The following is a 22,328-nucleotide window of genomic DNA, read 5'->3' as shown; positions in this document are numbered from 1 at the left end:
AAATCAAGCGATCGTATTACTATCCATAAATTTATAGCTTGACTCTCTTAAAGAAGCTATTATAAAATAAAAATGGATTCTTTATTTATTTTATTTCATATGTATATATAATTATGTGTGTTTATATTCAAATATTAATTTTGTACATACAAATTTTAACATAATAAAAATATTTTATATTTTTTCCGTTACAACTCAGAGGATTTATTTGCTATTAACGCAGGCTAAGTAAAAATAGTATAATATACACTGTGCAAATAGTAGAAAATCGAAGACATAGAAAATCTGCACTCGGATAAATTTTATCATAATAAGGATAAAAATAACTAAATAAAAAAATACGAAACTTATAAATAAAGAGAGTAGATCAATGAAATCTTTATTTAAAAAATAAAAATTGAATATTATATTTGTATTGTAGTATTTATTATTATTCCTTCAATTGCATTTTGGGTTGGATTTGTTTGTTATCTTGGCAAAAAAACGTGTAATTGTTTTCATTAGAATCGTGGCAGTCATAAATTTCACGGTGACTCATTTTCGGTATTTATGAAATGTAAACTCGGTAAAATTCGCTGCAAAGTCACCTCATTTTAAGCCCACCGTTTCTGAATCTCTCTCTCTCTCTGGTTGTTTCTTCTTCCTCACTCCTCTCCCTCTCTCTCTCTCTCTCTCTCTCGGTCATTCCTTCGGGGTTCCATTCCTTGCTCCCGGCGCCACTAGACGGTAAGTTTATTCCTTGCTTCGCATCTTTCCGTCTCGCAACGCTTTTCTGCTGTTTTAGTCTCCAATCGATTGCTTCGTGAAATGGGTTTGCTGTATTTGAGGCGGATCCTCGGGATAGGTTTTGTATCTGTCGTTTGCTGTGTGATTGCCCTGCTGATACGGACGCCGATTTCCGATGAACTCTACCTTTACCCGAAAAATCGTTTTGGTTATGAATTTATTGTCGTCTTGACATATTTCGCGCTGACTATTGTGGTTTGGATGGGAATTCAGCGGCTTTTTGGCAGGTTGTTCAACTATATGCTTCCTAGAAAGAGACCGGTAGAAGGAGAGGCCGTTCAAGAAGGTGATCTCGAGGGTGTTCTCAAGAAGCACCGTGTCAGTTCGTCCACCAACTGCACTGACGCTCAGGAGACTAATAGCAGCGCTGGTGTGGGCAGCAGGGATCATAACATCACTGGAAGCTGCAGCGAGCTGACTGTCATCGAAATGGCCTTCGATGATGGGACTCCCCGTGACATTGATGAGGATCTCCACAGCCGGCAGCTTGCAGTATATGGACGTGAGACGATGCGGAAGCTTTTTGCATCTAATGTTCTCGTCTCTGGCATCAACGGCCTTGGTGTCGAGATTGGTACAGTTTCCGTGGTTTACTATACTAATTGCTTATATTGTGTTTGTGCGAACTCGTTAAACTATTTATCTGAAGAGTTTCTAATATTGTGTGAGTCTATGATGTTCATCATATTCAAGCTGCATGTAATGATCCGATGGTACTTTGATTATGTGTAACTCCAATTGAACCTTTTGCCTCTGCGTTCATGTTGGTTCTGCACCATCAAATTCAATAATAGCCAGAATATTGCTTACAACTTTTAGGGCATCTTGATAAATACATTGTTAATTTATGGATCATTTTGAGTGGCTGATCTTGTTCTTTTGATTTAGGAATCTTTTGTTTCTTGGATTGAATGTTTGGGATTTTCATGAATACAAATTTAATGTTCTATTCTTAGATTATAAATTACTACTGACAATGGAATAACATCATCGGTGGATTTTATGATTTCTGCAGCTAAGAATCTCATTCTGGCTGGTGTAAAGTCTGTGACACTGCATGATGAAGGTACAGTAGAGATGTGGGATATGGCCAGTAACTTTGTTTTCTCAGAGAAAGATTTGGGCAAGAACAGGGCACTTGCTTCAGTTCAGAAGCTACAAGAGCTAAATAATGCTGTGGCTGTCTCTACCTTGACAACAAAATTGACTAAAGAACAACTTTCTGAGTTCCAGGTTAATCTTCTTCCTCTTCTTCCCATTCTTCTCTCATTTTATGACCCCTTGAATTGTAAAATACCAAGGCATCCCCAGCTATGTCAGATTAAAACAAGACTTCTTATTGATATGCTCAAATAGGAAATTGTGTCCTAAACTTTGTTTCTTTCTAGGACTTGGTAGTTAGCATTATAAAAGAACCTTTCCGTCATTGAAATATTGGTTCATATTTTCATGATGCATTGTGGTCAGACTATGAATGATGACATGTAGATGTCGTGTGTGGACATATCTCAGGAGACTGTGGAAGTGTTCCCTATGCATGTGCACAATTTTGTGAGAATGCCATAATGTCATGTGATCAGTGCAACGACTGTATATGCTAATCAAACCAACAAAAGTTTTCAGTGATATTTTTGTGTTCTTGAGTGTACTCCATTCCTCAGACACAGTGAATAATATGTGCTTGCAACAAATAGACTAATAGATTATAGTCTCAACAACTTGTTAGCCATTAGGACATTTTGTGGCATTGTGAAAGCATGTAATATGTGGGATCTAATTAGGACTTATGAGAATGGAGACGGAAATAATAATTTTATTGATTGAACCATATGTTCTTGGTGCACTATTGTGACAATGATTAAAGGTCCTCTGCCAAAATAGACTTGAAAAAACTCTGGTAATGTCTAGTTAAGCTAACTTGGTATCCCGAATATTTCAAAAACCCAAGGAACCTATAAGATGTATAATACTAGTCTTATTTACAATTACAGGAATTTATGGATGTGTTTGTTTTGTGTTTTGATATTTTTTATGTGAGGTATGGAGCATTGTGTGAGAAATATAAAAATAAAAGTGTGTAATATATTTACTTTTTTTTGGGGAAATGTGTTGAAAATTTTTGTTGGAAGAACAAAGCCTATATCCCCCATGCTGGATCATAAAAGACAGTAATTTCAATTTGATTAATACCACTGTGGATTATTAATAAGCTGTTAGGTTTTGTACCTGATATCTGTTGAACCAGCTCCGTGGAATCGATCTGGCATCCTCTAATCTGAATAAATCATCTTTGTCTTGTACTAATTATATAATGAAATTCAAAATAAATGATTAAGCCTTTGAGTTTGTTCTGAAATCCATCTCTTTTACTTTATGAATTTGCATGCATTATTTACTGTTATGACTAATCCTGATAGTGTTGATAAATGCAGGCTGTGGTGTTTACTGACCTTGATTTAGAGAGTGCAATTGATTTTAATGATTATTGTCACAGTCACCAACCCCCTATTGCTTTCATTAAGACAGAAGTTAGGGGCCTTTTTGGAAGTGCATTTTGTGATTTTGGACCTAAATTCACTGTCTCTGATGTTGATGGTGAGGAACCTCACACAGGAATAATTGAATCTATCAGCAATGACAACCCTGCTCTTGTGACATGTGTGGATGATGAAAGATTGGAGTTTCAGGATGGGGATCTGGTTGTGTTCTCAGAAGTTCGTGGAATGACAGAGCTCAATGATGGAAAACCAAGAAAGATAAAAAATGCACGGCCATACTCTTTCATGCTTGAGGAAGATACTACTAATTACGGTACATATGAGAGAGGTGGCATTGTGACTCAGGTGAAACAGCCCAAGGTTTTGAAATTTAAGCCACTGAAGGAAGCAATTCAAGACCCTGGTGATTTCCTCCTTTCTGATTTCTCCAAGTTTGACAGGCCACCCCTCTTGCATTTGGCATTCCGATCACTAGATAAATTTGTGTCTGAAAATGGGCGTTTTCCAGTAGCTGGTTCCGAAGAGGATGCTCAGAGATTAGTTTTGATTACCAGTGACTTAAATGAGACCTTAGGTGAAGGAAAGCTGGATGATGTGAATCCCAAACTTCTCCGGCACTTTGCTTTTGGTGCTCGGGCTGTACTGAATCCTATGGCTGCCATGTTTGGTGGTATTGTTGGGCAGGAGGTTATGAAGGCATGCTCTGGGAAGTTTCATCCACTTTTTCAGGTGATCATTACTTTCCCTGCAGATATTTTTATTCACATTCAGGGGTTTTCCCTGTTCCACTTTGTTACTTGCCTTTTTGTGGGTGGGAGGGGGAAGGAGTTGGTAACAGTTGATATCTTATGCATGATGGCTATAACTTGGTTTTATGGTTGGGGGAGGCTGAGTATGATTAAATCTTTATAGTTCTGCTTTGTTTGGTATGCAATTGAAATTTGGTATTTATGTTTGGCCAAAGGTAGAGGCAGTATTTAACAGTTCTCCTGCAAGGTGGTTGGATGTTTTGCTCATTAAACTTCCTTAGATTTCTTCCGTTTTGATGTACGGAAGGTCTCCTTATAATCTACTTTTCTCTAATCTGTTTCTTTAGTGAACTAGTAATATGTTTCTCTAATATTTAACAGTATTTCTTATACCCATGTTTGTGAAACTACATCTGCTAAACCTCATGGTGGTTTTACATTTTTGCCAGAGGAGCAACTGCACAATTTTGGCATTGTAGGGTTTATGAATTCCAGCTGAATATCTCTGTTGTCATGTTTGTGCAGTTCTTCTACTTTGACTCAATTGAATCACTGCCTACGGAGCCCATAGATCCCAATGATTTCAGACCCTTAAATAGCCGCTATGATGCCCAGATTTCAGTGTTTGGGTCTAAGCTTCAAAAAAAGCTGGAAGATGCTAAAGTTTTTGTTGTTGGATCTGGTGCCCTTGGCTGCGAGTTTCTGAAAAATTTAGCTCTTATGGGAGTTTCATGTGGAAAAAATGGAAAGTTGACTATTACTGATGATGATGTTATAGAGAAGAGTAACCTAAGTAGGCAGTTCCTCTTTCGAGATTGGAACATTGGGCAACCAAAATCCACTGTTGCTGCTGCAGCTGCTTCATTGATAAACCCTCTTCTCCACATAGAAGCTTTGCAGAATCGTGTGAACCCAGAAACGGAGGACGTGTTTAATGATGCATTTTGGGAGAATCTCAATGTTGTAATTAATGCCCTAGACAATGTAAATGCCAGGCTTTATGTCGACCAGAGATGCTTGTATTTCCAAAAACCTCTTCTTGAGTCCGGTACTTTAGGTGCCAAATGCAATACACAAATGGTGATTCCCCACCTGACAGAAAATTATGGTGCTTCGCGAGATCCCCCTGAGAAACAAGCACCCATGTGTACTGTGCACTCCTTCCCTCACAATATTGATCATTGCTTGACATGGGCCAGATCAGAATTTGAGGGATTGCTTGAGAAGACACCAGCTGAAGTGAATGCTTATCTTTCTAATCCTAGTGAATATACATCTGCAATGAGAAATGCTGGGGATGCTCAGGCCAGAGACAATTTGGAACGCGTACTTGAGTGCCTTGATAGTGAGCAATGTGAATCATTCCAGGATTGTATTATGTGGGCTCGTCTAAAGTAATTGTTAATATTATATGATTTTCCATTCCCTTTGTCTGTTTGTTTATACTTGTTATGTTGCATCTCTAATTTTATCATTAATTTGCAGGTTTGAAGATTATTTTGCAAACAGGGTGAAGCAGTTGACTTTTACCTTTCCTGAAGATGCTGCAACCAGCACTGGTGCACCTTTCTGGTCAGCCCCAAAGCGTTTCCCTCGTCCGTTGCAGTTCTCCACAACTGATCCGAGCCATCTTCATTTTATTCTTGCTGGATCCGTACTACGGGCTGAGACATTTGGCATTCCCATACCTGATTGGGTGAAGGATCCTAAGAAATTGGCTGAAGCTGTTGATAAAATTATGGTTCCCGAATTTCAACCAAAGGAAGACGTGAAAATTGTGACTGATGAGAAAGCTACTAGTCTTGCGACTGCTTCTGTTGACGATGCTGCTGTTATTAATGACTTAATCATGAAGCTGGAGCAACGCCGGAGGACTTTACCATCAAAATTCAGGATGAAACCAATTCAGTTTGAGAAGGTTCGTCTATTTCCTATTAATTTCCAGTGAAGTGTTTATTCCTTTTTATTCTATTAATTTCATGTGTATTCATTCTATTGAAATGTTTATTCCTTTCTATTTCTTGAAAGTAAGTCATTCCTTCTCATATGTCTACCTTTGAGATGAACTCTCTTACGTAGTTAAACTTCCTTACCTACCACCTGGTTTGGGGTGGGTTGATAGAAATTCAATTATTTCTCCTGACTAGTGACTTAATCTCATCTATCATATGACTACTATACAAAATATTAATTATACATTTACTTTGCTTCTAACTTTGCCCTGTACAAGTGCAGGATGATGATACAAATTACCACATGGACTTCATAGCTGGGCTTGCTAATATGAGGGCAAGAAATTACAGCATTCCTGAAGTTGATAAGCTGAAAGCCAAATTCATTGCCGGACGAATTATTCCAGCCATTGCAACTTCCACGGCACTGGCCACTGGTTTGGTGTGCCTCGAGCTTTATAAAGTTATTGATGGTGATCACAAGTTAGAAGACTACCGCAACATGTTTGCTAACCTTGCCCTGCCTCTGTTCTCCATGGCTGAACCTATGCCTCCTAAGGTTGTCAAGCATCAGAACATGAGCTGGACTGTTTGGGACAGGTGGGTCATCAAAAACAATCCTACTTTACGCGAGCTCCTCCAATGGCTTGCCGACAAGGGGCTGAATGCCTACAGCATCTCTTTTGGAAGCTGTTTGCTTTATAACAGCATGTTCCCCCGTCACAAAGAGCGAATGGACAAGAAAATAGCAGATCTTGTAAGGGATGTCGCCAAGGTAGAGCTTCCGCCTTACCGCAACCATGTGGATATTGTTGTTGCATGCGAGGATGACGAAGATAACGACGTCGATATTCCACAGATCTCTGTCTACTTCCGTTGAACCTTGTCCTCTTCATACTACATGTGTAAGCCAAGATCTCTATACTCCTACCCTCTTCATTCTAGTGTTTCCTCCATAAGATCGTATGCAGAGTTTAAATTCATATTGAATTAACCTCTAATAATTTAAACGTTGCCACTCTTTGTCGTTCTCTGTTATGGTTTTTACTGTGTGATTACGGTACATCATTTATGGAGCATGTTTATCATCCTATTTTGCTGTATGGGAAATTATAATTTTATAGAAGAAAAGATTGCAATTTCTGTGATGTCTAGGGGGCAAAGTGCTAAAGCTGTTTGTATGTGTGTGTGTGTTGCGACTGACTGACACCACCGCATTTCGAGGATGTTCTTCCTTCCTTCCGTTTCACCATTCTTGTGAGAGAACGAAAGCTAATGCAAAATAAAGATGCATAACTCGACAACCCTAATTTTCACCGCGTTCATTTTCGATTTTCAATTTCAATGTGGTTTACACGATCGAAATCAAAATCAGAACCACAATCTCAATCTCGCAGCGCCCCTGCTCCCCCAAAATTCGGCCGCTCCTCCTTCAAGGATGTCCACACCCTCCTCTCCGATCAACGCTCCGCGTGCGCCGCCGCCGATCACGACCCAGCCGCACCTGGGATTGGGAATGCCCCAATTTTACACCGGAGCCGGAGCTCCAACAACCTCCTCCGCACCCTATCCAACCCGACCTTCCTGCTGAATGAATCGCTGCAGACGGCTGAAGCCGCCTCGCGAATCCAGCCTCCTCCGGGCGCCGATAGATGCGTCGTGGTCTATTTTACCAGCTTGAGAATCGTCCGCCGTACGTTCGAGGACTGCAACACCCTCCGATCGATGCTGCAGTCCTTCCGCGTGCCGATCGACGAGCGTGATATCTCGATCGACTCGCAGTACGCGGACGAGCTGCGGAGGATTCTCGGCGCCACGGACAGCTCCAGATTGCCGCTGCCTAGGGTTTTCATCGACGGTCGGTACGTCGGCGGGGCTGAGGAGATGCGGCGGCTTTTCAATAGCGGCGAGCTGCACAAGTGGCTCAGCCTGCTTCCCGCGGCGAAGCCTGGCACGTGCGAGGCGTGCGGAGACATGAGATTTGTCCTCTGCGAGGACTGCGACGGCAGCCATAAATGCTACAGCGAGAAATCCGAAGGCTTCAGGACTTGTACCTCGTGCAATGAGCATGGTCTCATCAGGTGCCCCTCTTGTTCCTTCAGTTGATTCCCCCGACCTAGTCTTTTTGTAAAAAAAAAAAAAAAAAAAAAAAAAATCTGTATAATTTATTAATTGGGCAATAATGATTTTACCAAAAAAAAAAAAAAAGAAAATTAAGGCCATCTTTTTATAATCGTTTTGTGTTGGCATAATGTTCATGTGCTGTGTGCTTCATCATTTCATCTCTGTGATCTTCTTGCAAAAAAGGGCTGTGTTATTTCTTGTGGTTGTGCTGCGTAGTGTTGGTAATTAATTCATTGCTTCTTTTGTGGGTGTAAAAGTTTGGCAGATGCGATCTGTCTTACGTCGTGAAAAGTGTTGCTTGCATGCATGCATGCATCCTAGTTTAGAACTTTTCTGCTAAGAATTGAAGTTATTAGAACGCTTCGGATTTGTGAATAAAGTTATACCAATCACATGATCTATTTTAATTGCATTGTGATACTTAATCAAGAGCATCATACTTTCATGTTAGAATTGATTAAATAAATTTAGGATGGAGTGCTTTGAAATTTTACAACATGTATTTGATAGTATAATATAATTAAAACTTGTGCATCATAGGAATTTAATTACATTAGGGTTAGAAGATGGCATTTTGTGCAGCATCTCCACATATTGTTGGCACACTTGAATAAGATTCGACCAATTTTGTTGACTCAACCCATCTAGATTTTCTTCTGGTTCCAGAAAATAATTTAAGTATGTTTTGTCTTGTTTAATTACATTGTATTTTTTTTGAATCCATAATTGTTTTATATTTCAATCACAAATAACACTAGCTGCACATTTAGGATTAAAATACTGGTATTTAAATTAAAAGTTAATTTAAAATCAAAATCAAACAAATTCTATAATTTTACATTTTTCCCATCAACCAATTTAAAACTTTTGCTTCTTCTGCTTTCTATTTATTTATTTACCTTTATTTTTGGCAGCTTCTATTGTGATATATTAAATGGTTTATTAATCCAAGGGGTTTTTTGAAAAATTTATAAAAAAAAATAAAATTAAAATTATTCACTTTAAACAAATACTATATATTTAAGGGGTGTGTTTTGTTTGTATTTGTATGATAGTTAGATTTGATTTTTGTTATTATTTTTTGGAAAAATAACAAGGCACGCGCGGATAATTGAATATTTTTTTTCATATATGGAAGAAGCAAGTTTTATTTATTTATTTATTTTGTTTCATATAAATTATTGATATTGGTAGAAATTTGGGGAGGGCAATCATTAAAGTTAATTACCCAAATAACTAAAAAGGGGCTCTGCTTAACCTCTCATTCATAATTGATGCTTATAAACATAATGGTATTATCACTACCACTATTATTATTATTATTATTATTGTTATTATTATTATTATTTGTCCCAATTTAAAGGCTTTCATGACATTACTTTTTCATCCCACATGCATGCTGCACCTGCATGATGCCTCATGGCCCATACAATAATGTTGCCTTATTAATAATAATAAGGATTAAAAGGGTTCATCCCTAAATCTTATTACAATAATGCTATTACTCAGTTGTGTTTACTATTTCCTTAGCTTCAAGTTATAACGTAATTGCCCACTAACCTCCGTCCCAAAACTATAGCCTTAATTGGGTTGGGCACGGATTCAAGGAATATTGATATTATATTAGTACTTAGAGATAAAAAATATAAATAAAAGATTTTTTTGCGAGTGTATTAGTTTAAAAATAATGGCAATTGTGTAATAAAAATAAAAAAAGTACGAGTAGTTTTATGGTGATATAGTTATTTATGGAAATAAGACTAATTTTGGGACGAATGAAAATCGTAAATAAAACTATTGTATTGGGAGGGAAATAGTACTATTTTTCACAAAATTTGTAGGTTTTTCTTTTTCTATTTGTTCATAAAGAGTAAGCACTTTATTTCTAATTATAATAATACTGTCATTCAATATTATATTTATTTACTTACCCACTCAATTTATCAAAATTTTATTTACTTACTCAATTTATCAAAAAATTTCTTTCACTTTATTAAATAATTCATATATTTTTTAAAATATTATACTTTATATCACGACCAATCAATATAAATAATATATTAATCAAACTTTGTATCAAACTCAAATGAATACAAATTTTATAAACTGGAAATAATAACAAAAAAAATTAGTACTTGTTTGGTTGGAGACAAAAGTAAAAAATAATAATATTTTAATATAAAATTGAAATAAGTAAGAAATAGAGCGGAGTAATAAAAAATTATTAAAAATTAACAAAAAAAAAAATAATGAGATAAAAAAACAGTAAAAATTTGATTATTATTTATTAATATATAAGTAATAAAATTTGTTATATGTACAATTAAAACATAGTAGCATATATTTGATAGACAAGAGGAAGTATTTTAGTATCATGTACTCTCTTTTTTATTCATTAAAAACTATACAAGTTCACATGCTCTCGATTAAATTAATCAAATAAAGAAGATGTCTTTGGTTTATTTAGTCTAACTTTGTGAAAGATCGTAGCTCAGATCGGATACAATACTAGAGGGTCAAAATTGTTTGCAAACTTTGAATGGGATGGATGAAGACAAGAAATGATGTTAAAGTTGAGACAGCAGCACCAAAATTTCAAACCTTAAAGTTAAAACCAAACGTGACATAAAGTAGTCTTAAAGGGACAAAAGGGCTCATTATTGATGATCATCGGATAGGATAGGATAGGTAAGAATTAAAGGAACCAAAACAAGAAGCAATAGGGCCCCAACACATACCCACAATCAAGACATTGAAGCCAAAAGCCGATACACATGATGTAATATAATCCCTTACCTAGAACACCAAATGTGCCGGCCGGCCGGTCGGCACGTCGGCCCACCTGCTCGACTACTTTTGCTCGCACCGAGCAGCATTCCAACACATTCATACTAGTACAACATCGCGCCTTTTCCAATTCCCCTACTCTAACCGTACCCGATTATATACATATACATGTATATCTATATGCGCCAGATGTTATATGGCCTAGGCGAAGCACAAGTTCTTGCGCCGTGTGTATGTTTATTCGATGAGAATCTCGGGGCAAGAAGCACGTGCATTTTTGTTATTGTCTCTGGGGCCTCACTGTTTATTTATGCTGTTGTTGACGCGCGATAGGGTTGAAACGATCTCCGCGAACTGCGGACGTTTAGACGGGGTGTTGTTCCAGCATTTTGCCATGAGTGACCGCAGGATCTGCGGGCAGTTCTCGGGAATTTCAGGTCTGAGCCCACAGGCTGCGATTCCGACTGCTGCCTGCACCGGTGAATAGGCAGAATACGCGATCTCGCCGGTCACCATCTCCCATATTATCATACCGAAACTATATGCATTGCTCATCCATGTCTCCGTGACGTTTTCTGGATCACCTGAAATGATCTGATACCAGTACGGAAATAAGTTAGATTAGAACATCGATCGACTATTATGCATTGTTCTTCCTCATGGTAAATGAATCGAAATAAATTTGGAACTAAAAAGTCACAAACTTGCATAAGGTCAAAATGAACTTTTGGCACTTAATCAACTGGAAAAACGAACAACTACGAAAGAATCAAAGCTTAATCAAACATAATTCACATCACCACAACAGTCAATCATCAACAAAGAGATTGCAAGATCAATGATATTGTATTCAATACTCATCAGGTAGTAGTGAGACAAAGTAGGGAACGAACCTCGGGAGCAAGCCACCTATAGCCATCAGTTTCATACTCCGTAGCCTCACTGCCATTGTTACAAGTAGAAACTATTCCCATATCGCCCAAGCAAGCATTTCCGCGCTTCTCCAATAAGATCCTCTGTGTATTCAAGTCCCTGTAAGCAATTCCATGATCATTCATGAACTTAACTCCTGCAGCAACATCCGTGACAATCCTCAAAACCTCCTTCATCGAGAGCTTCTTACTCTTGAGTATTAATTCTTGGACAGATCCACCATCCATCAATTTAGTGACTATGCACAACCCGTGATTCTCATCGACGTACACTCCATGGAACTGCAAGATATTTTTGTGCCCACATGTCATCAACTCAAGTAAATATTTCCGTACCTCAAACTCATACTTATTGCCCTTGTCACATCCTTTGAGCTTCTCAATCATAACTTTCTTGCCCTTGTATGCACCCTTGAACGTATTGGGTCCAATCTGATCCGAAATCTCGACAGCATCGTAGTTCAGCAGCCATTTCCCAATCTCATCTTTTCCAGAAACCACAGTCTGCCACTCATCCACAGACACCACGATGGAATCCTCGGGCAGAGGCAATTTTAACTGTAGTTTTGAATCTGAACTCTCTATATAAGTTTGGTCACCACTGTCGTCTTCGATGTCGCCAAGATCCCTTGCTCTAGTGGCCTCCTCTTGGCAACCACAAAGCCCGAAAGGGAGCTTAATGGGGTTATTTCTCGGCTTCTTTAAGGCCAATTTAAGGGCATTCTCGATCCGGGATTTGAACATCTTCTCCTGGCCGGATTCGACCAACAGCATGACAATTCCCAGAGTGAAACCCTTCTTCTCAAAGATCTGTAACTTCTTACAGCAAATCGATGAGCTATCGAGTGCCCCGGACATGGCTGGCCACGAAACGACGGAGTTACAAGCAAATGTAAGCTTAAACAAAGCGCCATTGCTATTCGCTTCATCATCATCAGACATTTCCTGGATCATAAATGCGGGGTGATCCTCCGCAGATGCTTGCTCTATCAGCTTTATATGTAGGAACACGTCTTTCATCTCAAACCCCGCTTGAGCATAGCTATCGATCAATCAATCAGAGAAGAATCTATTCACTGATTGAAATAATAGAAGAAGAAGAATTGAAGCATTGAAAGTGGAAGAAGATCAATTTAGGTTCACCTGAGAGGTAACGAATCGTAATGCTTCCGAAGATTGGACACCAATTTCTCAGGAAGCTGGCTTCCAGGGTACAACTGCGTCAAGCTCCGTACAACTCCGCCCCACACGTGTCTCCGGCAGCTCGAGGAAGCGGAGGTCGGCGGCTCGCGAGCGGAGTCGAGATTCAAGGTGTTTTTGAGGGAGGCAATAGCCTCCGACACATTCCGGGTCAGCCTCTGGAATCGCTTCTGGAAGGCAGAAGACTCCCGAAGAGCCGCCGCGGCGGAGGCCGAGGCAGAGGAAGGGGAAGGATTCATCTCCGGCGGGCACTCGGATCTGTCGTGTGTTCGCATCAGAACTTGCTCCACCATATCCTCATCCGTGCTGGCTCGGCTCGACCAGCATTCCAGAGCCGCCGCCATGGACGACCGTAGAGAAGATAGCAAAGGAAATGCGCTCCGCCGGCTCCGGCTCAGCTCAATCCTCGGCTTGACTGATGTTCTTTAATGATTCTGGAAACGCTAAGGCTGCCATTTTAATTGCTCTCCAGTCCTCCCCTGACATCAAACTGAATCGCCTATTTATTAAAAAAGATAACAATGAAAAAAAGAAAAGAATATAAGTAATATTTTAAATTAATTAAAATAACGAATGGGCTTGGGCCGTGGTGGAGAACAAATAAACAAACAACGTCCCAATATTAGACAAAGTTAATGAGGGTCCAATACAAGCATACGACAATTTAAACCATATACCCGTACAACACGGCCGTGTTTAAAACGATACAAACTGACAAAACTCGGAAGCAAAGGGAAACACGGCTACATTATTATCGGCCCTATGCACGACTGGAATATGTTGCTTAGAAAATGTTGCACTTCCCGCGAGCTATGCTTCACTCGAATGAGATCCACCAAAGAAGGGAACAACGGCGAAATATACCTCCGAAACGAGTCACGTTCTAGACCGACCAAGACTCGCATCACCGACAAAACCAACGGCGAACGAGCAGCCAGCTCCTCCTTCTGCCCCGAGGCGAATGAAACACAGTAACTCTGCGAATTCTTACTACCATTGTCTTTATGTCCGAATCCGGCGCAGTCTAGGTACATTTGTAACATCTCGTTGCATGTCTGCAAAAGCTTTGATTCCATGTCGAGTTCCTTGGACAGAGCTGCATTGTGAGCGAGTTGGTCGTGCAGAAAGTTCAAGTAGTTGTGGTAAGAGTCGTTTTCAAAGTGAACCGTCTGCGGGCAAGAAATCTCCAGGTACGAGCACGCCTTCTCCACCTTGGAGAGTAAGATTTGGTTGGAGTTCAATTCGTGGGAGCGTCTTGCAATAGATGAAAACGCATCGAGAACAATGGAAACAGGATTCAACGACAAATATTGCCAATGCATCTTGTAAAGATCAGTCACCACCTGAGAGAAACAACAAGATTTTAAACGAATCGACTAGAAATCAATTTTGTAGCAATATTCGAAAGAGGAGGAAGTGAAGGTGTGTACCTGGATGATGAGCAGCTGCACAGCTATATGGTTTTTAATCTGTGAGATGATATAAGCTGCAGTTTGCATCTCTTTATCGGTATCATTTTCAGAAGCATCGGCGTGATCAGAAGACAAGTCTGTTCCGTTGTTATGGGAACTCGCGTCTGGAACCTCGATGCAGTTCATCTTTTCCAGAAGCTTTGTAATGTGTGGTAAATCGGATCCAGCAGCGTCGTGCAAACACAGGAAAATATCGCTCCATTCTTCATCCGAGAGTTTATCCTTCAAGTCGGTAGCCAAACGCATCAAAGCAGCTACCCCGGCATTTGAAGGACCGGCTTGATTCGGGTCTCTTACAAAAATGGCTAATATGGATAGCACTCGACGATGTTGAGGCCTGACCTGATCAAAGAAGTGAACGAAAAGATCGACTAGACATTCTCCTGCAAGAGCATTAGTTTCATACTCCGAATCGTTCCCATCCAAGGGCGTTGATCCTCTAGCTTTTGGCGAGAGGCGATCATCATTACCATCATCATCCTTTTGCGCCGCCTCTTTGGTAGAATTGAATACTGGAAAAATAGCAGAGTCGAAAATACTATTCCAGAATGGCTGCGGGAAAAGATGCCCGTGGTCCTTCAAAATATTGAATAGAACTTCAAGAGCGCTTTTCCTAACAGGAGGTCTCGGATCCAATGTCAATGTCGACAAACCTAAAACAATTTGTAAGAAATAGCAGAAAAATGTAAATGGTAGTGAAGACACTCACGGGTGAGAGATTTCGCCATTGAATGCAGACGTACCTGAGAGCAAAGGATCCCAGAAATGCATGTAGTTGCTCTTGTTTGCGCTCGTTTCACTGCCCAAATCATCATCAGAATTTGTTACCGGATGGCAAAGAGCATCACATTTGCTTTTCTCGTTCCAAGCAATTCCATCATCTGCTAGTTTGACGGCGCAGAACCGAAGAAAAGCAATGGCATTGAGGCTCACATCATCATTGAACTTATTATTCGTGAAGGTGACAAGGCACATGACACAATCAGTGAAAGTCAGCGCTTCTGTCTCAGTTATGTAGGTGAAGTATTCTCGAACTATTTTTTCCATGGTTTCGAAGGCCAGCAGGACTATGGTCTTTCTTTCATCAGCAGCAGCTGCTGTTAAAACCTGCAACCGGAAAGTCCATATTTTGAAGATGTTTTTGCAAGAGCCACCTGAGAATGTCCTAACATCTGGTTTGGAAAAGACGGATTCATCGAGGATTGCAAAATAGTCAAGTTGTGGTAATGCAAGAGGTAGTTTTACTTTACCATGAAAACACTCTTCCATCCAGATTTAATGTTGCTGAACCGACTGAGGACCATTTGTGAAATGCATCGAACAATCAACTCTCTGATCTCTGGGGAACTGCTACTCTGCATCACGACGACAAATGGCTTCATAAATTCATTTTGGAAATTGTAGTTTCCCAGTTCTTCTCGTTCTAGAAACTTCATGGCGAGCTGTCGTAGAGAGTCCATAACGAAGATTGCAGCAGAGAGATTTTCAGACAAACCAACTGATACAAAAAACTCGGACAGGACACTCCACATTCGAGACCACACCAGTCTTATCCGGTTCATGTTGTAGTGCCTGCAAATAAGATAGAAGCATGCATCAATTGGTGGCGCTGCACACGGGAAGGATTCTATTATCAAGATTTAGGTAGGGGAAGAATCTTACGCAACTTCCACCAGTTTTGTGAGACTGAACACACGTGGTTCGGTGGTGGATTGCAATTCAGACATGGCTACTTTGCAGAGGGCCGTAACGAAAGACACAATTGCATCACTGTTTAGCCTTTGGCTGTGACCAAAAATATGGTTCAACTCAAAATTCCCAATTTGATCAAGCAGATGCAAGTTGGAAATGAAGTTGTTGATCTGCTCCGGACTGACAAGACCAGATGATTTTGCTCTGGTAGAGGTGCTATCATAGGATCCCCCTCGAACAACGGCCATCACAGCAGGATTTTGTAGTGCTTCTTTCCTCTTCAAAGATGACGACTTTGATGATTTATCTTCAGATTCAGAACGAGGTGAATTTAGCAACGGTGCATCTGGAGGTGCTCCCTCTCCCAACAGCTGCAGATGCTCAAACCGGGATAAGCAAGTCAGAATATGCTCCCATGCTTCCTGAAGATAATTCCCATCTTCAATAGCAATCGATATTATTGCCTGTCAAAACAAAAATACTATTAAAATCTCAGGATTTGCCTCCACAGCATAAGAAATTACTTTATGTAAATTAGAAAGCGTCGATTCGCTGGACACCACCAGAACAAGCATTACTAGCCATTCTATAAAGTGATGTGCTTGCTCTGTAACTAGATATTGATGTACCATAAAGACTAACCGGTCAATTCATATAAACACGCCTGGAGAATTTCTCAGTAAGATGAGGAAACAATTACCTTGACAGCGTCGACATTCTTTTGCTTCATATCTGCAGCACAATGGAGGTAAGTGAACTTGGCTACGGTAGTTACAAAAGCATCTCTTTGAGTTTGCATCCCCATTACAGATGTAATGTGTATGGCATGACGGAAACCCTCCATGCACTGTGCACTAGCTTCCTTATCATCGCTCTTGTCCAAAGTTACACTAAATGCAGCCAGCATAGGGCCCCAGCAAACTTCAACCATGAACTTCAAGATGGTAGGATCAGTTACAGCATGATAAATATCCCTGCAGTTGGAAAAGAAGGGTAAAAGGAAAATAAGCAGAATGAACGATGAAAATCATTGAAGCAGGTGTGTAATGCGGTCACGTCTACATTAAACACTACTTATGTTGATCAACCTCTGCATAATCAATAATGTAGCAATAGCAGAAAAGAGAATGCGGAGCACAGAAAAGTACACAATAGTTCAGCACATCTCTTGAAGCTTTGATCTTACTCTGACTTAGATTTTGCCTTAAACTGCTCCTGAATATGCTTTATCAAATATCCATTTGCACCCATTGCCTTTTCATCGGACTGTTTCCACACCAGATTCAGTATGCCATCCAAGCCCAATAATTTGTTTAGGCTGTTTCCTTGTCTGCTTTGGGGGGCACATGACTCTGTGCTCATTTGGATTTCATTCTTCACAATATCATCATACAGAGTACTCAAGTAAAGTTCAGGTAGATTCTTGCCACCATCAATGCCTCGATTATTTCGAATGAAATCGGCCTTCGACATCTTGAGTAAAACAGAAAGGTATTCAACTAATCAAACCTCACAGCTAGGTTATTAAGACTAAACAGTGAAAGAAAAATTAGCATAACATAATGATGACTTCCCTTTCCAAACTTTTCAATTTTAGGGCACAATAATATACAACAAAATATGATATATAGAATTCTAGATATTATTGAGCCACATAAAGAAAGATGATTATATTACATACAAAAGTTGATTCATTTTCTTCATAGACATATAGGTATATAAGTGTGTGCTAAAGTAAATGATTGGAACTACAGCAGTATTCGTAAGACAATATACCCAATTCCAATCTTAAAAGTGAAAATTTCATTTTCAGGCAACCAGATCATTTACATTCATTATGTGCTTGTACGGTTTTATCAGAACAATATCTATGAAAACTTGCTCAGGTAGAAGGTGAAAATGGAATAGAGTGTTTAAATTCAACAATTAGACAGAAAATCACATTCTCAAGAGTCAGAAAATTTTTACAACACACCTTGTCCTTTACCATACTATTGTGAGCGTCAGTGTTGAGCATTATCACCGAGTAGGCAAGAACATAGGCTGTATCTGCACTAGTAAATGCATTTGGATTGCATTTACAATAGCGTTCTGCAAATTTTTCCATGATGCGATCAATCTTCTGCGCTTCTCCAGGTAATCTAAATCCTCTCAAGAAAAATCTGATTGCTTCACCGAAACCCATTCTGTCAAAGTTGAATGAATCAACATATGCATGCATAACTTTCATGGGAAACTCCTCTCTTTCACCAAAGTAATCGCCAATCATGCTCTCACTCAGCCCAGGGGTACTTTTGAGAAAAGAAGCCACTTTTTCAGGGGAGCTGCCAACCTTTTTGTTGCTGATTAAGAAATCAATTCCCTTGGAAGGATTTTTATTGAATAGTGCTATACCTCTCTGCATGTTTGGTGAATATTTAACATAGTATACAAACAATATTGAAATTACAAAATAAAAATACAAATAATAGAAAACAGAATGAGCAAACCTGAATTTCTAATTTATAAGCTCTACGCTTCTCCAGGGTTGCAGCATCTGACAATTCAGAATTCGCCTCTGTGTGCAGATCATAATCAGAAAGTTTCGTTTCATCCATTATGTTTATGTTATCTTTCATGTTTTCATTGTCACTAGATTTTTGTGGATTTGAATCTACAACTTTCAGCTGCTTGTCCATCCACAATCCCATTGACTTGATTATTCTAACGAGACATTTTACTGATTCAAGGCGTAATGCAGTATCTTGTGCTGGAGACAAAGAAGTGGTAGAACCAGGTGGAGGACCCTGAGCAGTTTTCAAAAGACCATTGACTGTCCTGCAAGTATCTGAAGGAATTAAAATAGTATAATACAACTTCAAGGAAATAAAACATTTTCGAATAGCATTTTAGTGGAAATTCATGGAAAATCTTGAATTATGTGAACCTCTAAAACAATCAAATGGTAAACTCTTTCACTGAAAGCACCAAGAGTAGGTCCAAATCTATTTTGCTAACTGTTTGGAATAGGTTATCTAATGCACGGTATGTGAGTTTGATAATGCCAATGTCTACGAATCATTCATATGCATTTTACTCGAACACATACCACCTTTATGCAGATTCTCCTAAAAGTCATCCCACATTGTTATAATTTAGCATGAGGAAACAAGAAGAATAAGAATGATGGGAAAGGATGACAACTCTATAGCTGTGAAGGAAAAATTACTTTAGCATGTTCTGTATACGCAGAAGCCATGTTTTAAGAAGCACACAGTCCATCACAATGCAAACTTGGACCATTTCCATTCCAGACCTCGGCACAATATCACACTGCATCTCAACAATTTATAAACAATTCCTAAAACCCCTTGATGATTTGACGAAAACTAACACAAGCTCAAGCAAATGTAAGCTTACAGCTTCAGGCCTGGAGCCTAATATAGGAAAAATCTCTAGAGGAAATGTCAAACATATTAAGGTCCATGGTTTCAAATATTCCATAATGAGTAATTGCAAATAAAACGCCTCATGCCTTTCAGAAAGAATGCAAGCTTGAGATAATTTGAAAACAAGGCAGGATCTGATCAATCCAGTTGGGATTAAAAAGTGGGTAAATATTCTACATAAATAGAAGTGAAGTCAAAACTTCTCAAAGAGACTAATTCAAACACAAGTACTCTACTTTTACCATGCTTTTGCAGTCACATGTAGAATTAGAGAAAGAGTAGAGATGTGTGTTTCTAAATTCATTTGTAGATAAACTTGTGTCAAAACTATTTTCCAGTTACATTTTAATAAGTGAATACTATTAGACAGTCCCTATATTGTTCACGCAAGCTGTTGGTAAGAAAATGGTTTTCACTAACATATATACTTAGAAGGTAAGAAAATGATTTTCACTAACATATATACTTAGAAGGTAAGAAAATGACACGGTGAATCAAAAAGAACTTAACCCTCTTTACCTTTCAAATATATTTGGAGAATCCACATCGCAGTCATAGTTGACAAAAATATCGATGATACCCTGAGAATCTTGAGAGAACTTCTCCACCAAACTCAGAACAGTCATCTTCTGTAAGAAACTAGGTTGAAGCACATTCTCCAATACACGGAGAATTAACATTGGGAAAAAGATCCCAATTTCTGATTTCAGGCCATATCTAAATTTTGATAGTAAGTTGTGAAATATTGCGGTAAGAAGTTGAAAAATCGTCATAACTGATAGCGTACTGTTCTTCAACAGTGATACGCATAGATACTGCTTGATTGTAGAAAGAAACCTATTAAGAGAACAGTGAAATAGCTTGTCAGAAGAAACACAAAAAGCTTCATATTCAGGACGACAAAGGATGAAACATAGAACAACTATGACAACTAAAGTTGAACTATATGCACACATCACTTTAACAATGTCAACTTCAATATTATGAATTATACCAACAATATGTTGAATCGGTTATGATCTCTTAATCTTAATTACATCGTCCAGTGTCACATCCTTTGAAGGAATAGTTCATCTTAAATAATCTGAAGGCATTGGATGAAGTTCATTTTTTCAGCATTGCCATGTCAAGGTATTTTGTATTTAACTCAGTCACGAACAGTCAGTGTAATTAGTCTACTTGATCAAAACCACAACATGGATGACATTGGTGAATATAAGTGGTCTGCTAGATGAAACCACAGAAACCAAGCTAAGTGTACAGCACCGTCAGCAAAATTGAGGACTTGCCTCTCATTCGAGCACCAGATTGGACCTGCATTTGCCATGATGACGTTCAAAAGCTCCAAGGAGAGAATTTTTCCTCTCAAAAGGATCTGATCATCCGATTGCTCGTTTGATGAAAATTTCATGGATAACTTGCACAAATTTCTGTAAAGAATAAAACCATCCTCCCGAAAGTCTGAGTAACCACTCGGACTAGGTTCACTTTTCCCTTCACCAGTTTCTTCCTTGGAATTATTCAATACATTTTGTAAATCCACAGATAACAACTTCATGTCAGCAGGGCTCTGCTTGGCCTCCACAATTTCATTAATAAAGTTCTGCGAGAAGTGTATAGAACTCCCCTCGTTCAGATTCCTATCAGAAAACTCCAGCAATTCAAACACAATCACATTCTTAAAGTTGGCAAGAATGGAATTCTCCTCCACCCTGGTAAATACAATGATCATCATCTGTGCCAGGACTGCCTTGGCACATATCTGATTGGTGCCACTTCGTCCACTTAGATAGACATTGTAGCAAGTCTTTACAATGTAGACGAGGCAATCGCCCCTGACATAGACGCAGGGGGACCGGACAGCCGAGAGCAGGACCTTGAGCACATCCAGCTCAATGGCCTCATCGCCGAGGGAAGAACATTTGCAGACGGAGTCCACCAGGCGAAAAACGAGGGAAGAACTCTCTTTAATCTCACAGCCGCGGATGATGCCGAAGGAAAACAGCCTGAAGGCGCAGTCAAGGGCGGGCTCCACGACCTTAGGGGAGGCAGTGCCGAGGGCCATGATGAGGGGCTGAATCAGCAACTCCGCATCCGAGGAAGAAAGTCCGTAGAGAGGAGTGCACGACGCCGGGCTGGTGGCGTCGTCCGCCAACGACTCGAGCTTGTCGAGGGCCGACTTACAGGCGGCCACGAGACTAGAGTGCTTCCTCCAAGAAGCATTCTTGATTATCTTGTCGAGGGAAGGGCCCAGCACCCACCCACAACGAGAGGACCCACCAAGGGTTTGCAGCGTCGTCATAGCAATAACGATGGCGGATTAGAACTACCGATATGCCCCCCGCTGGATCTCTCCTCTCCATGCGGCGTGCGCGCAGTCGCTGATCGAACAAGGATGAGAGTGACTAACTTCTAGCACCAGCAGTTCCCCATTGGGAATGCAATGTGGTGACTTTGACATTGGCGGTGGATCGGAGGACGGATGAACATCAACAACAATTCCTATATCAGGTAGAGAAAGGCAAGACATTTTCGGATCAGACAGGCGGGCTTTTCCCGATATATGCTCGTCTTCCTCAAATCTCATCCCTTTCTTCGTTTTTATATGACTTCAAGTATAACGGCTCCCCATTGATCTTATGGGTTATATCGGACGGTCACCAATGACCAATCTATCCTACTACTCAATATGGGCTGGGCCTCTCAGA

At 39.6% G+C, this 22,328-nt stretch overlaps 4 protein-coding genes across 6 annotated transcripts; 2 read left to right on the top strand and 2 right to left on the bottom strand.

Annotated features, from left to right (window-relative positions):
• Positions 1 to 569: 569 nt before the first annotated feature.
• On the top strand, positions 570 to 7,076 carry LOC127251869 (ubiquitin-activating enzyme E1 2-like). Of its 3 annotated transcripts, none has more exons than XM_051275780.1 (7): positions 570 to 726; positions 1,000 to 1,360; positions 1,802 to 2,019; positions 3,219 to 4,013; positions 4,559 to 5,427; positions 5,519 to 5,951; positions 6,269 to 7,076. In XM_051275780.1, the coding sequence occupies exons 2-7, from the start codon at positions 1,027 to 1,029 to the stop codon at positions 6,863 to 6,865; spliced, it is 3,246 nt and encodes a 1,081-aa protein (XP_051131737.1). In that variant the 5' UTR covers positions 570 to 726; positions 1,000 to 1,026; the 3' UTR covers positions 6,866 to 7,076. The 3 variants fall into 3 exon arrangements, with proteins under 3 accessions (XP_051131737.1, XP_051131738.1, XP_051131736.1); XM_051275781.1 differs by having other exon boundaries at positions 583 to 726; positions 1,014 to 1,360; XM_051275779.1 differs by lacking the exon at positions 570 to 726 and having other exon boundaries at positions 736 to 1,360.
• A 124-nt stretch (positions 7,077 to 7,200) lies between these two features.
• Positions 7,201 to 8,886, top strand: LOC127251872 (uncharacterized protein At5g39865-like). Its single transcript, XM_051275787.1, has one exon. The coding sequence runs from the start codon at positions 7,330 to 7,332 to the stop codon at positions 8,089 to 8,091; it is 762 nt and encodes a 253-aa protein (XP_051131744.1). The 5' UTR covers positions 7,201 to 7,329; the 3' UTR covers positions 8,092 to 8,886.
• A 1,825-nt stretch (positions 8,887 to 10,711) lies between these two features.
• Positions 10,712 to 13,524, bottom strand: LOC127252067 (uncharacterized). The gene is made up of 3 exons (XM_051276075.1): positions 12,972 to 13,524; positions 11,790 to 12,870; positions 10,712 to 11,490 (listed from the first exon to the last, which is right to left on the bottom strand). Exons 1-3 carry the CDS (start codon positions 13,370 to 13,372, stop codon positions 11,194 to 11,196), a joined length of 1,779 nt encoding a protein of 592 aa, XP_051132032.1. The 5' UTR covers positions 13,373 to 13,524; the 3' UTR covers positions 10,712 to 11,193.
• An 87-nt stretch (positions 13,525 to 13,611) lies between these two features.
• Positions 13,612 to 22,186, bottom strand: LOC127251335 (brefeldin A-inhibited guanine nucleotide-exchange protein 1-like). Its single transcript, XM_051274998.1, has 11 exons — positions 20,910 to 22,186; positions 20,140 to 20,457; positions 18,682 to 19,009; positions 18,168 to 18,590; positions 17,379 to 17,665; positions 16,893 to 17,166; positions 16,163 to 16,656; positions 15,751 to 16,072; positions 15,244 to 15,607; positions 14,459 to 15,153; positions 13,612 to 14,371 (listed from the first exon to the last, which is right to left on the bottom strand). The coding sequence occupies exons 1-11, from the start codon at positions 21,920 to 21,922 to the stop codon at positions 13,772 to 13,774; spliced, it is 5,118 nt and encodes a 1,705-aa protein (XP_051130955.1). The 5' UTR covers positions 21,923 to 22,186; the 3' UTR covers positions 13,612 to 13,771.
• Positions 22,187 to 22,328: the final 142 nt, after the last annotated feature.

Source organism: Andrographis paniculata, unplaced genomic scaffold (genome assembly GCF_009805555.1).
Source record: "Andrographis paniculata isolate CXL003 unplaced genomic scaffold, ASM980555v1 Contig45END, whole genome shotgun sequence".
Taxonomy (NCBI): domain Eukaryota; kingdom Viridiplantae; phylum Streptophyta; class Magnoliopsida; order Lamiales; family Acanthaceae; genus Andrographis; species Andrographis paniculata.
Note: the sequence above shows the minus strand (reverse complement) of the source record. Positions and strands in the feature narration are given on the sequence as shown.

What these genes read in the sequence shown, in the direction of transcription:
- LOC127251869 (XM_051275779.1), top strand. Translation starts at nt 808, where the DNA reads ATGGGTTTGCTGTATTTGAGGCGGATCCTCGGGATAGGTTTTGTATCT. An exon ending in CGGCCTTGGTGTCGAGATTG is followed by an intron (nt 1,361 to 1,801) that starts GTACAGTTTCCG and finishes TGATTTCTGCAG; the next exon opens with CTAAGAATCTCATTCTGGCT. An exon ending in ATTATGTGGGCTCGTCTAAA is followed by an intron (nt 5,428 to 5,518) that starts GTAATTGTTAAT and finishes ATTAATTTGCAG; the next exon opens with GTTTGAAGATTATTTTGCAA.
- LOC127251335 (XM_051274998.1), bottom strand. Translation starts at nt 21,922, where the DNA reads ATGACGACGCTGCAAACCCTTGGTGGGTCCTCTCGTTGTGGGTGGGTG. An exon ending in TCTCCAAATATATTTGAAAG is followed by an intron (nt 19,010 to 20,139) that starts GTAAAGAGGGTT and finishes AGATACTTGCAG; the next exon opens with GACAGTCAATGGTCTTTTGA. An exon ending in CTGGGATCCTTTGCTCTCAG is followed by an intron (nt 15,154 to 15,243) that starts GTACGTCTGCAT and finishes AAATTGTTTTAG; the next exon opens with GTTTGTCGACATTGACATTG.
- LOC127251872 (XM_051275787.1), top strand. Translation starts at nt 7,330, where the DNA reads ATGTGGTTTACACGATCGAAATCAAAATCAGAACCACAATCTCAATCT.
- LOC127252067 (XM_051276075.1), bottom strand. Translation starts at nt 13,372, where the DNA reads ATGGCGGCGGCTCTGGAATGCTGGTCGAGCCGAGCCAGCACGGATGAG. An exon ending in TACGATTCGTTACCTCTCAG is followed by an intron (nt 12,871 to 12,971) that starts GTGAACCTAAAT and finishes ATTGATCGATAG; the next exon opens with CTATGCTCAAGCGGGGTTTG. An exon ending in ATAGGTGGCTTGCTCCCGAG is followed by an intron (nt 11,491 to 11,789) that starts GTTCGTTCCCTA and finishes TACTGGTATCAG; the next exon opens with ATCATTTCAGGTGATCCAGA.